The 17,594-nt window shown below is 40.4% G+C and overlaps 1 protein-coding gene across 2 annotated transcripts in view; it reads right to left on the reverse strand.

The window, feature by feature from the left end:
- The window catches only part of BANK1 (B cell scaffold protein with ankyrin repeats 1), a 352,635-nt gene extending 346,370 nt beyond the window's left edge, over positions 1 to 6,265 (reverse strand). The window contains exon 1 of one of the 2 annotated variants that reach the window (XM_017347389.4): positions 5,832 to 6,265. In XM_017347389.4, coding sequence (XP_017202878.4) covers positions 5,832 to 5,901 — 70 coding nt within the window. In that variant the 5' untranslated portion in view covers positions 5,902 to 6,265. The remainder of the gene's footprint in view (positions 1 to 5,831) is intronic. The other variant, XM_008267565.5, reaches the window with a different exon arrangement.
- Positions 6,266 to 17,594: the final 11,329 nt, after the last annotated feature.

Consider the following 17,594-nt stretch of genomic DNA (forward strand, 5'->3'; position numbering starts at 1 on the left):
AAAAAATTCATTCTGAATATCATTCCTTCATCTACATCACTGCACTTAATTGATCACACCTGAACTTTATTTATTCATATCTCTATAGTTCAGCAACCCTAAAGTGGATTCTGAATTATTTTCCAATGTGATCATTAATCTCCTTAACATATCATATGTAACTTATTGAGGATATTATCCTTTCTATTTCACTACAGAAAATTGTGCGGGTCAAGGACTAGCAAGGACTAATAACCTCTGAAGTACAATACTTATAGTTCAGATTGATACTTATCCACTGATACTGTATAAAAAGGTTTTCAAAATGGCCTAACAATGATGCCATTTTTCTTCATATACCAGGGGGATTGAGATAGTAGCTGGTAAATCATGCTATACTTATAGCCTCTCTTCCTCTTTTTCTAAGATAAATGTCACAACCATTATCACTTTGTATGTGTCAGTTTAAACAAAATTTTTAAAAGGTTTATTTATTTATTTGAAAGGCAGACTTAAAGAGAGGCAAATACAGAGAGAGAAATAGAGAGAAGTCTTTCATCCGTTGGTTCACTACCCAGATGGCCGCAAGAGCTGGAGCTGCACTGATCTGAAGACAGGAGTAAGGAGCTTCTTCTGGGTCTCCCACGTGGGTGCAGGGGTCCAAGAACTTGGGTCATCTTCTACTGCTTTCCCAGGCTATTGCAGAGAGCCGGATAGGAAGTAGAGCAGCCAGAACTCCACCAGGCGCCCATGTGGGACACTGGCACTATAGGCACTGGCCCCTAAATACATTTTTAAATCTATCCAAAATACCATAAGTTTTCCAGATAAATAAAAAATGTCCTATTAACAAAACATGGAAAAATACTAATGTTATAATTTTATGATGATAAAGTTCAAACTTTTAACAATGCTCACTTCTTACAATACTAAGCTTTGAATTAATTATTTCCTCACCAACTCTAGGAACTTCAGTTGGAGGCTTAAAAAAAAAATAACTGCAGGGAGGGGCTGGCATTGAGCATAGAGGGTATAGCTGATGCCTGTGACAACAGTCCCATATGGGCACCAGTTCATGTACCGATTGCTCCAGTTCCGATCCAGCTCCCTGCTAATGTGCCTGAGAAGGCAGCAGAAGGTGGCCCAAGTGTCTCAATCTCTACCAGCCATGTGGGAAACATGGATCATGGATGAAATTCCTGGCTTCGGGCCTGGCCCACAGCTGGTCACTGCAGCCATCTGGTAAGTGAACCACAGATAGAAGATCTCTCTCTCTCTCTCTCTCTCAACTCTGCCTTTCAAATAAATAAATAAATAAATCTTAAAAAATAACTGTACGGGCTTTTTTCAACTTTCAATCATAGACCTAGAAACTCCAAATATCCTCATCTGGAGGAGCACTACACGTACTCATACTCCGTTCGTAAAAGGAACAGATTCATCCTCAAATTGTTTACATTTCAATGGAAGATACAAAGCAGACATTTTAACAGTAACATCAACTTTCTAAAAGCAAAAGAAGCTTACAGTGACAGAAGTTGCAGTTTTTGAGAAACAAAGATTCTCTAACCTCAACTTTTTTTCTTCCAAAAAGAGAATAATTGTAAAAACATCAAAGGCAATTTGAGGGACATACAAGACCAGCAAACAAATGCAGCTGGTGCCTGCTTGGCCTGAGACTAGGAAGGCAGAAAAGAAGACTAACTGCTCCCTCTTTCAGTCCTCTCTTCTCTCATCACAGCTTCTTTCTAATTAACCATCTTGCACAGGAGCTGTCAGCTATGTAAATCAGATAAGTTGTTGACCTTCCACTAACAATAATCTTATTATATCTACTTTAATAGGGAAGAGCTTGTTTGAGTCCAACAAATGTGTATCATCCCAATCACAGTTGTCATTGGCCATTATGTAGCCAATGGACTTGCTATCTTTGAATCAAGTGCTTATTCTTGGCCTAAGTGAGTACGTCTGAGAATTTGAATGAGTCATAGGGCTTTACCCATTTTATATGGGTATAGATTGACAGCATCCACTGTAGGAAAGCTCTGTGAGCTATAGAGAAGTGCTTGGAGTAATGAAAGTTCCAAGTTTGTATTGAGAAAGTGATGAGAGAATTAAGGAAATTATCTCATTTTGCTCCAACTTTATCTCACTGACTTTCTCTGATAGCACCTAATAAGTCAGTAACTGTACTGAAAATATATTTAACTAAAGAGATGTTTAACTTTATCAATGTTAAGCCTAAATAAAGTGTTGTCAACTGATAGAAACTGTGTAAACTTTAGGGAATTCTCCAGACAGTAACAAGACCAATGTTCCACAGCTGCTATTCCAGTGATTTGTAGAATACTGCACATTGGTGCTTCTCCACACCCCCTAAAAATATTGTGACTCAGAAGTTCTAAATTTAATAATCAGAAAAACTTTCATAAATGAAAGAACACAATGAACTATCACATATTTTTATATAATTCTCCTGATCAACGTAACCTCTTGCTCATGGTGCTCTTGCTTCTCAAGGTAATTCCATGTCCACTTCATATGAGTTCAAAGTAGGAACACAAAGAACGGTGGCTATAAAAAGAAAGCCAGACATTCAAGTGGTCTTGACACTGTATTATTCCTCTGAAAGTTAGGTGTGATCTTATGGCTGAAAAGGAATGAGAATATTGATTCAGACGTGAGGATGAGAATTTTCACACAGCATGGATCAGACCGAAGTAACGAGACATACTTACTGCAAACAGCATTCTATAGTCAGAAGACTGTTCTTGTACTTTTCATTCTGTTTTTATCATGTGGAATACATATAAAAATGAAGCAAAGAGAACTTCTAATATGGAAAAGTGGCAGAGGAGCTTATAAGAAAGGAAAATATGACATAGAGTATAATAAAACATACATTATTTTAATAAACCAGACACGAAGGAAATCTTATAAAAGACCACAAAGCATTGATGAATTACTTTTCATGACTGCAAAGGAAGTTGTCTTGCTGGATTACCTCAGTGCAGTGCACTTGGAAATAACAAAGAAAGTTCTATCCACTGGTAAATTTTTAAAAGGCTCATTATTTTTCTCAAAGTGAAAAACAGATATAAGATTAGTGTGATTCTATGCAATACCTCGTATTTGTCACCACCTGGACTATCTCAACACCTGGTGTAAAACATAGGCAGCATTCTTTTTATTTAAAGCAGAAAACAAATTATGAAGCCAATGGACAAGTTACTTTTTAAATAATAACTTCTGTAATGTCTGCCCTTTGTATTTTTATTTCATATCTGTCCCCAAAAGATATTCTATAATATATGAATAAAGTAATAAAATAACAACTGTAACAAGTTATTAAGCAACACCATTTACTCTTAAAATAAATGATGTAATTTTTGTGCATATAATTGGTAAAAATAATGGTCCTCACCTGTGTTTTTTTAATACAGCTGTAAATATTTTAGTGAAAGATTCTTCATCTTATAAGTTGAAGTATACCACAATTTAGTTTGATAATTACTGTTTCACACATATTTATGTGTAAATTGAGTCACAACTGGTACTCTGAAAATACATTCTATGGAGTTTTCATTCAATGTACACAGTTTCTACTTTGTTTCAGTATTGGGTATTATACCTTTCTTGCTTTAGTTAAAGGACAAGTGGGTCCTGATAGTTTTTCTCTGATGGCAGTATCCACAGATAGTGTCTTTACAAGCCAGTCACCTACTCCTAGGAATGAAATATTTTCACATGAAGGAAACTGTGTACCCTTACTACTGCACAGCTTTGGTGGAGGGATAACAGGCTGTCAGGGAGTTGATGAATGGATGATCTTTAAACATTTACTGCTTATGGAACTGTCAGCAAATGACTCACTGGATGTTTTTTCTCTTCTCTAAAATTGAGCAGCTAGACTAACTGATCCCTAGCATATCATGGGAAGCTGCACTCTTCAGTGCTAGGGAAAAACATGCCATGCTCAGAGCAGTGAGAGGTCTCCCTAAAACATGCCCCCATTAAAGCAAGCAAGCAAACCAAAAGGATTAATAAGAACTAGCTCACTTAGAAGATACTCCAGCCAAGGACATGGGCATGAGTTAATGTCAAAATACAAGTCATTAAAAGAAAATTTCATTGTCCTGTCCACATAAGAAACTGAAGCAAGTGATAAATAAGGTGTCGAAAAGGACCAAAGGAGATGGGGGAAAAGTACATGAAAAGTTAAAAAACAAAAAAAATAGGAATGACCTAAAAGTTGGTTCTTATCACACTCTACATCACATTATAGACATTATAAGAAATTAAAGTGTTACTTAAGTATAAAATGAAGTAAAAGCTGTTTTCTTGATAAATACTCAATCCAGAAGTTTAAAACAAATTGAACTCCAAACTACTAAATTCCACTGAAATTACACAAGGGGTGATCTACCCAAGACGTGAGAGACGTGGCTGGTTTATTTACAGAAACTAGCTTCTGGGAGCCACAAAAAGTTTACAGGAAGGTCAACATTCCATATTTTAAATGTTAACATTACACTTTCATGACCTCTAAGTTCTTCCGTGTTGATTTCCATCATCACAAATATACTTCCCATTTTAACTGAAAAGCAATCTTTTAAATTTATTTATTGAAAATACAGTAGTCAAGAGAAACAGCTTAAGCCAAAATTACATTACCTAAAAGAGTAACAGGCTATGAAAGTTTAATTCTATTAGCACATTAAAGGAACTTCATCCAGAATGTACTTTTTGTTGCATTTCTCACCATGAACATCTCACTAATTTTTAATACCCAAGTGAAGCATGTTTTTTTTTTTTCATTTTTCAAAACTGAACAGTTTTACTATTACAGGATTTGCAAATGCATTTGAAACATGAAGGTATGTTCAAGTTCGGGGAAAATTTGCAGTAGGCATGGGTTTCCAAATGTGTTATACCAAAATAAACATCACATAACTCCAGCTTTTCAAGTACTTTTCTACTTCGACAAGAATCGAATACAACTGATTTCACGCCCTTTTGAAAATGTATTCATCCATGTTTTTATTCTACCAAATGGATGGTTGTCTTTTGTCCCAGTTAGTGAAGGCTGTGGCCAGGGCAGCTGGCCGTGGAGTTTCTCCGTAGAGCAAACTATCTCCTAGGCACGTCACACTCCATCCCAGAAGCCAGTGTACCAGCCCGGGGCTTTGTTAGGCCTGGCGCATAAGCCACAGCGCTGCAACAGCGTGTTTTCACTACATGCTTACAGAAATTTCATGCATGCCTTGATTTTTATTTGTTTGTTTGAGAGGTAGAGGCTGGGAGCCAGGAACGCAATCCAGGTCTCACAAGTGGGTGGCAGAAACCCAACTACTTGGGCCATCACGTACATGCTCCCAGGGTCCTCATTAGCAGGAACTCTGGAGACAGGAGCCAGACCTAGAACTTGAAGCCAGGAATGCACCTGTGCACCCGATGTCCTAATCAGGCGTCCTAACTGCTTAGCACAATGTCCACCCCATGTATAACTTTGAAACATGTTCCACAGTGACTTTGCGAACTATTGGACTCTGTCTCAATAGCTCTGAAAATTCCAACCTTCAGAATCCCGAGGGCCAGAGCTGAGCGCTGAGCTGGAAGCTAGCTCCCCACCTCTTGACATCCCTGATTGCCCAGCAGGAGGCCTGGGGCCAGAAAAACCCTCGGGCTGCCCCAAGCGGCGGGAAGAAAGCGGACGCGCTGCTCACAGGAGCCTGTTGGCTTCGGCGGCCCGAGTTCGGTTAATGTCTGGCGGCAGCCTAGGGTCTCCGCAAAGCCCCAGAGCCGTCCGGGTGGCCTCCCCCTCCGGCCTCTCCGGACCCGCGTGCACCAACCTGGGGGCGCTGGGCCGCCGCGGGGCGCGTCCCGGCTCACGCCCGCCTTGCTCCGCGTCGCCGGCAGCATCGCGGTGGCCAGAGCCCGGGAGCCTGCGGACCGCCCTGCCTGGCCTCTGCCAGCCGGAGTCTCCTCACACTCTGCTCCGCGCTGCTCCCGGGCCTGCTTTCCACGCGGAGCGGCTGTGGCCGCGGTCTGCGGAAACGCAGCCCCGGGGTTCTAGCCACAAGACCCGGGCTCGGAAGTGAAACTTCTCAGTAGGGCGTTGCTCCTGCATCCTTTTTCTGAAGGCTGCCTGGGTGGTTTTTGCATACTTCTCCCTGGCCCTGGCTCCCTCCTCAGCCATTCTTGCAGGGTCTGCCCAGGCCTATGCGTTTACTGTTAATTCTGGACCCGTTCTAGCTATTGCTTCGGGCCCCCTACTTCCAGGAATAAACAGGGCAGGAAAATGTGGGTATCTGCTGGAAAGAGGGAGCCAGAGGGACAAAGATGTAGATAAAATCATTAATTTTACCCTGATTGTCTAAACAGGATTCATAAATTGTAAAACGATTTTTAACTCCCATATAAAATGTATCTCCTACTCTTATTCCACTTCAGAAATACGTCTAAGTTGAAAAAGAAAAATAAGGAGCGCTGGACCTCCAAACAAGATGTGTGTGTGTGTGTGTGTGTGTGTGTGTATTTGAAAGACAAATACCAACCGAGTTGTACCAGAGCCTTAAAATAAATGTCCTTTCTTCTCAAGGATCTCTAACCAGTAATTTACCTTCTAAAGCAGAAGATATTTTGAAGATCAGCTTGAAGATTTGGAAATGATATATGGTTTAAATGACCCTGTCTCCCTTAACAAGGAAACCTAAATATAATATAAAAAAAAGGCTTGGTCAGCATCTATTTCTCTTACAAAGACTTTTATAACACTATTGTAAATATCAAGTGTCAAAGACAATGTTAACTTTTTTTTCACATAACTGGACTGTTTAGTAAGAACTTTATAATGTAATGTAGAAAACTAGGAGGAATATGTGAAGGGCCAGACAGTTTTGGAAACTATTTTAGATACTTTGGTTGTTCCTTTGACCTCGTTATCAATTTTGAGTCATTTCTGTATTTGAATAACAGAATATTTTATGTAATTTATGAAATAATATATTGTAAGGTCTATTTTGTTCTCTATATGAGTTTACCATGAGGCTTCAGTATAATAAGTTAAAGAAAGAGGATTTGGTTTGAAGGGTCTGTATATGCTTTTGGTCAATATTCTCAGAATTCAATTTTTAGGAAAGCATGAGTCTTCTTAAGTGAAATTATAATGTCCTAATTGATGCATTTGCTTGTGGACATAATCCTGACAACAGCTAATCTCAACAACATACACTCTCGAACGTATGCTCCCAATTCTATGCATCCATCTATGCAAATAAAAGTTTGTTAGTAAGGACAATTTTCAGATTATAGATCTTATCTGTCACATGTACAGAACAGCTGTCCTGTGTGCAGCCCCCTATAAAATAATTTGGTTCATCCTGACTCAGCACCTCTCTGGGAAACCAGAACATTTCTTAATGTTTCTGAACTTTACGTATCTCACCTAAATGAGGAACTTGGAAGAATTATATCCCAGTGTCTGCCAGCTACTAAGTTTTAGGACACTATAATATATATTGAAAATAAGATTCTCGATACGTACATAAAATTAAGTACATTTTCACATGCTCATTTCCACTATTAATGTCAATAAGATCTTGGAGAATGGAAAAATGAAAGTGAAATGCGTTTTAAAATATGAGTATTTTTTAAAATTTGGCTTAGAAAATCTTTAAGAAATTCCACTGAACTGTAAAAAGCATTCCAGCTGGGATGGGGCCAGTGCTGTGGTGCAGCCAATTAAGCTGCTGCCCTCAGCGCTGGCATCCCATGTGGGCACCAGTTCCAGGTCTGGCTGCTCCATTTCTGATCCAGCTCCTTGTTAATGTGCCTAGGAAAGCAGCAGAAGACGGCCCAAGTTCTTGGGCTCCTGTACCCATGTGGGAAATCTAAAATAAGCTCCTGGCTCCTGGTTTGCACTTGGCCCAGCCCTGGCCTTTGCAGCCATTTGGGGTGTGAATCAGGGGATAGAAGATCTCTTCCTCTCCCTCTCCTTCTCCTCTCTCTCTCCTTCTCTCTCTCTCTCTCTCTCTCTCTCTGTAACTCTGACTTTCAAATAAATAAATAAATTTTTAAAAAAATCATTCCAAGCTGGCGCCATGGCTCAATAGGCTAATCCTCCACCTTGCGGCGCCGGCACACCGGGTTCTAGTCCCGGTCGGGGCGCCGGATTCTGTCCCGGTTGCCCCTCTTCCAGGCCAGCTCTCCGCTATGGCCAGGGAGTGCAGTGGAGGATGCCCCAAGTGCTTGGGCCCTGCACCCCATGGGAGACCAGGAAAAGCACCTGGATCCTGGCTCCTGCCATCGGATCAGCGCGGTGCGCCGGCTGCAGCGGCGGCCATTGGAGGGTGAACCAACGGCAAAGGAAGACCTTTCTCTCTCTGTCTCTCTCTCTCACTGTCCACTCTGCCTGTCAAAAATAAAAAAAAAAAAATCATTCCAGCTACTTTTATTTTGGATCTAATGAGAACACAGCTCTTATTTAATAGTTGTAAAGTAATGGATAACCCACTAGCTTATGTATTTTATTAGTTACTGTTAATAGCTATTTTGTTTTTTTTTTTTTGTTAGAAGAAATTCCATGTGCCAACACTTTGTAAAAGTTTCACAATATTTATGTCATTTTGTTTTCAAAACAATGTGGCTTTAGCTATATTTTACAAATGCAGAAACTGGGTTTTAAAAGTTTTAAGTGACACAGGTAGAATTCAATCCTAGAGCTGATTCCATATCATATCTTTTTGATTAGGTTCACCCTCTTCCTTTTTAGGTGATACATAAATCTTAATAAAGAGCATGTGGATATCATAGCCAACTCTACACACACACACACACATGCACACACACACAATAGTCTTTATCTGTGGAGGATAAATTCCAAGACCCCAGTGGAAAGTGTGGCTGATTCCAAACACTATGTAGATGTACTATGCTTTTTTCCTGTACATGCACACCTACCATAAAGTTTAACTTATCAATTAGGCATAGTGAAATATGATTAACAATAGCTATTACTACTAATTATAATGTACTATAATAAAAGTTATATGAATATGATCTCTTTTACTTCAGGAATTTTCCATTTAATATTTTTAGATCATTGTTGACCATAGATAACTAAAACCATGGAAAGCAAAACTGCAGATAAGGTAGGACTACTGTATAGAAAAACTGCTCTCCATCCACTTTATAATCCTGTTCAACTAAAAATTAATGTTCTTAAAAATAGACGTGAGCTACACTCACTATTCATTATAATTTTGGCACTATTTGGTAGAGGATGTAGATGTTCACACACACATACACACACACACACACAAACATACTCGTATGGTAACCTAAGTCTTATACGTATTCTAACTTTGTTAGTGCATCCACGAAAATATATTTTAGAAAAGCCATAATTCGTTTGAGTCTTGTTTCTCAGTATTGAGCACATATTTAATCACAGTTGACTTTATTCTACCCCCTGCTTTCTCCCTTAAGGAGATCACACTGTCTGAAATGTTGAGTTATCTCTTAGTTCACATTTGTTCCCAGGGAAAAGGCACTTAGTAATTCTCACACCGAGAGGCTTTTTCACTCTGAATACCACCAGCAGTGGGTAATCGCAAGTTTCTGATTTTACCTCAGTTGCAGAATGCCAGAAAATGCTAGCTACAGTTGGTTTCTTGTTTTTCAATATATCAGACTCTTGGATCCATTGACTTCTTTCCTTGCATTCTTCCTTCTAGCACCACACTGACAACCTCAATCTGATTATACCACTCTGTGGAGATTATAAGAGCCCCACGCTGACTCTATGTTCCAGTAATTGGATAGCTGAAGCTGTTCACTAAGGCCTTGCACCGGTTGCCATGGCTGATTCTTAGTGCCTTTGCAGACTGGATGCTTCTGCTCATGCTATTGGAATAATTTCTATGAATTCTAAAGATATTTGAAGAACGAACCCAATTCTTTCCTAAAACAACCAGCCTTGTAAGAGTGAAATCATTTGCATACTCAGGACTATTTATTAATTGGAGAATTTTCTTCTCAATGGACATATCTATATTTTTGAACACTGTATTATTCCCCTAAGATTTTATTATGCTTTTTATTTTTTAACTCAAAGCTAGACCAAATATTAGAAAAATGTGAAGAAACCTCTTAGCAATAATACTTTTCTGTTATTACTGGGAAATTTTATTCATTTTTTAAAAAATTCTTCCTCACGTTTAACTGAATTCTGTAATTTTAATCTCACTGTGCAATGACCCCTCCCCCTAAAGATGTCCATATCTGAATCTGAAGAACCTGAGTTGCTACTACATTACATGGAAGGAAGAATTATGTTAAGATGTCGGTATGGGAAGATGATCCTGGCTTATTGAGGTATGGTCATTATCATTAGGTAAGCATGTGGTCCCTAGAAGGTGGAGGCAGGAAAGTCAGAGTTGGAGAGGTGTCACAAGGAAGTGGGGCTTGGAAGTAACGGGCCTCTAAGGCAAATGGCTTCTGGGACCTGGAAGAAGGAAGGAAACAGATTCTCCCGCTGAGACTCCAGCAGGAACCAGCCTTGACTTTTAGCCAAGTGAGAGTGATTTTGGATCTCTGACCTTCAGAACTGTAGGATGATAAATTTGTGTTGTTTTAAGCCACTACATTGTGGTAATTTATTATAGCAGTGATAGGAAATTGCCATATCAACCTTGGTGAAAAAATGAGTGAAAGTTACCTATAAGAAAAGTGTTTTTGCATCCTTCTAAATAAACTTTTTTTTTTTTTTTTTGACAGGCAGAGTGGACAGTGAGAGAGAGAGACAGAGAGAAAGGTCTTCCTTTGCGTTGGTTCACCCTCCAATGGTCGCCGCGGCCGGCACGCTGTGGACAGTGCACCGCGCTGATCCAATGGCAGGAGCCAGGTGCTTCTCCTGGTCTCCCATAGAGTGCAGGGCCCAAGCACTTGGGCCATCCTCCACTGCACTCCCAAGCCACAGCAGAGAGCTGGCCTGGAAGAGGGGCAACCGGGACAGAATCCGGCGCCCCGACTGGGACTAGAACCCGGTGTGCCAGCGCCGCAAGGCAGAGGATTAGCCTAGTGAGCCGTGGCGCCGATCCTAAATAAACTTTTAAAGACTACTTAACTCCATTTACCAATAACTTACTATGTCCCTATAGAGCAATATCTCATTGCTAATTGTTGCTTGTGACAACTCTTTGATATTCCCTGTTGCTGGGCTTTTGCATTCCACAGTTGCTTCTGTTTTCTAGTGATGGAATGGATGTACTGCTTTTCAATTAGATTGAGGATGGCCTGAGGAAATATCCATGTCTTCTGTTTACACTGTTACACATACCCTCACCCCATTCCAACCACACCCCTACCTGTACTAAGAAGTGAAAGTAAGTTGGCTGGAAATAAGCTTTCTTAATAGATCGGCATTTAACAAACAACACTATAAAACATTGAATGTCATGAAATCAAAAATTCTCCATTTTCCTTTTTGGGATTTTTTTTTTTTTTTGCTTTCGATGTGAACTGCCATCATTTGTTTCCGTTTCTATCTAACACTTATTGATTTGATTAGGGTTGCAGTTCCACAACCTACCCAACACATAATTAAGTTTTCCTTAGCACCTAATTCACCATATGTCTCTGCATATCAGAAACTCTAGATTTTATCCTCTACAAAACTGATAAAAGAACATTGCTCTTCATGTTTGCATTATTTATTAATTCGCTCAAAACAGGTTAGTAAGTACTCACCATATACAAGACACAGTGCTAGGCATTGAACACAGAGTGGTGAAAAAATGCAGCCCTTGCTTCTTAAAAAGGCTGCCATTTAGACATTCTGCTTCTGTTTCTGTGGAGAATTGTGCAAGATAAGGTAATGCTAAATGATGTTATGATATTGTACCACACCATTGTACCACTGGAAGGATCAAGAATGCTCTTCTAAGTAATGTGATTGCTGAAGGACTTCACTGTAAATAATTCATAGTAAAGAGACACACTGAAATAAAGGGGACTTGGAACCTGAAGACAACAGGAAGTGGTTGGAGAAAAACTTCAACCGGAAGAAGAGCAAAGATAATGTGTTTCACCATTAGATATAGGGTGAATCTTGTCTATTATTGTGCTCAGGGCAGTTTCCAGAAATGTGCCCCACGACATGCCAAGAATTGGAAGAAAATATAAGATGTATTTTCTTTTTTTTTTTTTTTTTTATTTTTGACAGGCAGAGTGGACAGTGAGAGAGAGAGACAGAGAGAGAAAGGTCTTCCTTTGCCGTTGGTTCACCCTCCAATGGCCGCCGCTGCAGCCGGCGCACCGCGCTGATCCGATGGCAGGAGCCAGGATCCAGGTGCTTTTCCTGGTCTCCCATGGGGTGCAGGGCCCAAGCACCTGGGCCATCCTCCACTGCACTCCCTGGCCATAGCAGAGAGCTGGCCCGGGACAGAATCCGGCGCCCCGACCGGGACTAGAACCCGGTGTGCCGGCGCCGCAAGGTGGAGGATTAGCCTATTGAGCCACGGCGCCGGCCCTATAAGATGTATTTTCTACATCCACCACTACAGAGTAATGAGTAAACTGTTAACAGTTTAGAGGCGAAGATAATTCAGACATTTATTTGAGACCAGTGAAGTTAGTTTCTTTCTACAGTCAAGATCATCTTGGACTAGGGCCTGGAAAGAACATGTCCTCACTGTTGGTATCTGAAATACCCATTCAGAGAGGGGGGAAAAAAAAAAACCAGTTGGCATAACAGCCTGTTTTCCAAAGAGCTGAAACAGGGATTAAGAGCAGAAAGTGGCATTTTTATGGTGAAAATTCTCACTAAAACAGTTTTAAATGTCTAAAAGCAAGCAATAGCCATGTTGAAAGCTGACACCAGTGCCACGAGGACAGCTTCAACTCAGCGTTCTGTCTGTGCCTTTCCTGTGGCTGCAGTTGCAGTGCATTCCCCGCCTCTGTGGGACCAGCTGTGGGGTCCCGACCAGTCTTCTGAGGGCACGCTGCTGAAACTCCTGCCGCACCGAGAGCCGGCGAGGAGACTGCGGGAGAGAGGACGCGCAGTGACTCAGACGCTGCGCTCTGCGCTCAGGGGGAGGTCGTCGCTGGACATTTCAGGCCATTCTTCTTGAAACAAATGAAAAGGATTTTTGCATGAATCTCTTCTGGAATCTAAAAATTACATATTTTAGAAGAAAAGAAGATATTATTCAGGAGTGATGTCTTTGTGTGTCTAGATCAATCACACCAGAGGGATGTTTATAATTATATTGATAAGGGGCCGGCACGATGGCTCACTTGGTTAATCCTCTGCCTGCGGCACCAGCAAACCATATGGGCACAATCTTCTAAGTAATGTGATTGTTGAAAGACTTCATTGAAAATAATTCATAGTAAAGAGACACACTGAAATAGAGGGGATTGGGAACCAGATCTACCAGAAGAGGAGCAATCGGGCGTTCTACTCCTGATTGCTCCTCTTCCAGTCCAACTCTCTGCTGTGGCCTGGGAAGGCAGTGAAGGAGGGCCCAAGTGCTTGAGCCCCTGCACCGGCATGGGAGACCAGGAAGAAGCACCTGGCTCCTGGCTTCGGATTGGCACAGCATCAGCCATAGCAGCCATTTGGGGAGTGGACCAACGGAGGGAAGACCTCTCTCTCTCTCTCTCTCTCACACTAACTCTACCTGTCAAGTAAAAAAAAAAACAAAACATTATATTGATAAACAAATAAGAGTGTAAGTCGTAAGTATGGCTACCTGGTGGCAGCTTGATTGTACACAAAATGGAACAAGGTGATAGTGAATTCATCTAAGACTAGATATGTGATTTGGAGAGCATTTTGAAAAATCCTCCCAAAGATTTAAAAAAAGTATCGAAATTCGTAAGTGCAATTGAAAATATTTGTAAAAGTTTGTTGCAGTTGTTTACTATGGCCAAATTTTTTGAAAAGACTTAAAATAATATTGAAAAGTAGCAGAAATTTAGAAATTTAATATTAGAAAGGAAATTTATTTTTCATTCTGTAAATATTTACTGAGCATCTTCTCTATGGATGGGCATTCCATGTACCTAAATGCATAATTTATAAAGAGACCTTAATAGTAGACACAGTTAATAATAAAAATTCCACCTAAAATTGAATAAATCTTGCTTTATTTATTTAAAGATGTATTTTATTTATTTGAAAGGCAAAGTTACAGAGAGGTAGATACAGAGAGAGAAGTCTTCCATCCGCTGGCTCATTCCACAAATGGCCACATTGGTCAGGGCTGGGTCACACTGAAGCCAGGAGCCTGGAGATTCTTCCAGTTCTCCCACATGAGTGCAGGGGCCCAAGCACTTGGGCTGTCCTCTGCTACTTTCCCAGGCACATTAGCAGTGAATTAGATCAGAAGCAGAGCAGCCATGACTCAAACTTGCACCCATATGGGATGCCAGTACTGCAGGTGGCAGCTTAAACCCACTGTGCCACAGTGCTGGTCCCAAATCTTGTTTTAGAGACATAATGAATACTTAACATAAAATTATATTAATAAATTTGAAAAAAAGGTGAATATTCAAAATAATTATAATGGATTATTGTGTAGTCATTGTGTAACTATATGCTGAATGTCTACTGTGTGCCATGATTTACCCTTACAACCTTTTTTTTTCCAAAGATTTATTTATTTGAAAGAGTTACACAGAGAAGCAGAAGTAAAGAGAGAGAGAGAGAGAGAGAGAGAGAGAGCGAAAAGAGAGGGGTCCTCCAACCAATGGTTCACTTCCCAGTTGGCTGCAACAGCCCGAGCTGCGCCAATCCAAAGCCAGGAACCAGGAGCTTCCTCCAGGTCTCCCAGATGGGTGCAGGGGCCTTCCTCCACTGCCTTCCTAGGCCATAGCAGAGAGTTGGATCAGAAGTGGAGCAGCCGGGACTCAAACTGGCACCATATGGGATGTCAACACTGCAGGCTTGGCTTCACCCACTGCACCACAGCGCCGGCCCCAACCCTTAAAACCTTTATCCTATTTATTCCTACTACAAACAATAGTAAATGTAATAAAACAACTACAATAAAATATGTCAATATTATAATAGAGAATGGATAATCTAATAAATTAGACACTAGACTAAATAGAATATTTAGCCAATTAGGACAAGGCAGAGATTAGCTTAGCCCTGGGTGAGAAAAAAAAACTCCCTGTTTTTTTCTGAAGAACAAGTTAAACTAATAAGTAAAGTTTCTAAAGTTTCAACTCAGAAAAATGGCAAGTGTCTTTTGATACATAAAAATATTTTTGCAAGGGAATAGTAATTGTAACAAAATATTCCAATATTATAATTTTATTTGTATATATGCCCACATTGTAATTACATTTAATATATTTTAATGTAGGTTGGAATTCTACATTGTACCATATATATAAATAGTAGATTAGTAAATGTATTATAATAAATAGTACTTACATGACTTTACATGACACTATGTTTTTTTGTTTGTTTGTTTGTTTGTGACAGGCAGAGTGGACAGTGAGAGAGAGAGAGACAGAGAGAAAGGTCTTCCTTTGCCTTTGGTTCACCCTCCAATGGCCACCGTGCCTGGCACACCACGTTGATCTGAAGCCAGGAGCCAGGTGCTTCTCCTGGTCTCCCATGGGGTGCAGGGCCCAAGCACTTGGGCCATCCTCCACTGCACTCCCAGGCCACAGCAGAGAGCTGGCCTGGAAGAGGGGCAACCGGGACAGAATCTGGCGCCCCGACCGGGACTAGAACCCTGTGTGCTGGTGCCGCAGGCGGAGGATTAGCCTAGTGAGCCACGGCGCTGGCCCATGACACTATGTTTTTAAACTTACTATATTTTAAAATTTCCTGTAATTTTTTTATCATTGTAATTCCACAATTAGTGGAAATTTTTTTCAGTTCTCTTCTCTTCAAACTCCAAACTTCAGTTGCTGTTAGTTTCCCCTTTTTATGCCTTTCATGCTTGCTAAAGAATGACTGATAGATTGCACATTTTATCTTGCCAGTCACTGTCTTTTTTATTATTATCAGAAATTGTACATTAAAGGAGAAATAGAGAAGCTACAAGTGAAATACAAGTGCGTCATCTTTTTTTCACCCTTTGTATAAGTATCTTGTACTCAGTACTTCTTTGTACACAAGCATAACCAGTTCAGAGTAATCCAAGTGTCTTGCTTAGGGCCCTTTTACTTTCCAGGAAGGGGGCTCCCTAACTCCCCTCAGATGCAAAAGGTAGGAGAGATCCCACCAGCAAAGGGATGTTCACACTGATTAGCAGGTATCAGACTAAAGCTGTTAGATATTCTGTGGATCTAAAGCGAAGTAGCTGTGGACCCACAGGCTGTACAGTGCAGCCAGAAGCCCAGAGTCCCTGCAAGGGTTCACGGGAGATTGGCTTTTATTCCTAAGAATTTCTATGATTTCAATGTCATTGACCACATCTTCTCGTGGCTTACCTATTCCCTATACTTATTCTTTATCATAACACCACTTACATACTTTATTCTTATTTTTTTAACTTTTATTTAATAAATATAAATTTCCAAAGTCCAACTTTTGGACTATAGTGGCTCTTTCCCCCCATAACCTCCCTCCCACCCACAATTAATTCTTGCTTTTTAATGAAATCTTTCCATAGTAAAATATAAACACTTCAAGAGATCTTACTCACTTTTCTACCTCTAGGCCAATCATAATTTCTACTGTGGAATCAGTTACTAACATACAAAATTTTATAAGTGTTTGTTGAATTAATTGCTATAAGATTGCCAGAAACATGAAGTTGAACCAGAATCCTAGGTCTCATAATGTTTTCAGAGTAACAAAGAAAGTAGATACAGAAACTACTGATAATGTTACATCCCATGGAAGTAAACCCTAAACATCGATAAAAAGAAAAGCTGCTTAAGCTTAAAAGTGGAACAAGTGATTAAATGCCAGTAGCATTCTGAGCAAAGTAGGTTTTGAAGTTTGCTGCTGCTTTAAGGTTGGGCTTATTTATACAGGCAGATTATTTCCATAAAAAAATGAGGGAGGTAGAGTGAGGGAGCAGCTGTGAGTTATTTTCTCAACATTGGGCCCTTATTTAAATAGCTTTCCCTGGTTCTAGGGTTGGTCAAGGTTTTGCCGAAGTCTTATATTCTAAATCTTTTTTTTTTTTTATCACATGGTAGAAACCTGGTTCAAAGTAGCTAATATAGAATGGTGATGTTTTAATGAATCATGTAATCAGCAGGGTGGTGATATATCCAGGCCTTGAGAGACAGGACTTGCATGCTTTTTCTCTTACCACTTTGTCTCTCTCTCTCTCTCTCTCTCTCTCTCTCTCTCTCTGTCTATCTCTCTTTAAAGGTAGAGTTACAGAGAGAGAATGAGCACATTCATCTGTTGGTTCACTCCCAAAATGGCCAGGGCTTTGCCAGGCCAAAGCCTGGAGCGAGGAGCTTCTTCTGGGTCTCCCATGTGGGTCAGGGACATAAGGACTTGGGCCATTTTCCACTGCTTTCCCTGGTGCATTAGCAGGGAGCTGGATCAGAAATGGAGCAGCTGGGTCTCAAATTGGTGCCTATATTTGATGTTGGCATTGCAGGCAGTAGCTTTATCCCCTGTGCTA

The sequence above is a fragment of the Oryctolagus cuniculus genome, chromosome 8 (assembly GCF_051225735.1).
Source record: "Oryctolagus cuniculus isolate XC-2025 breed Fujian yellow rabbit chromosome 8, ASM5122573v1, whole genome shotgun sequence".
Classification (NCBI taxonomy): domain Eukaryota; kingdom Metazoa; phylum Chordata; class Mammalia; order Lagomorpha; family Leporidae; genus Oryctolagus; species Oryctolagus cuniculus.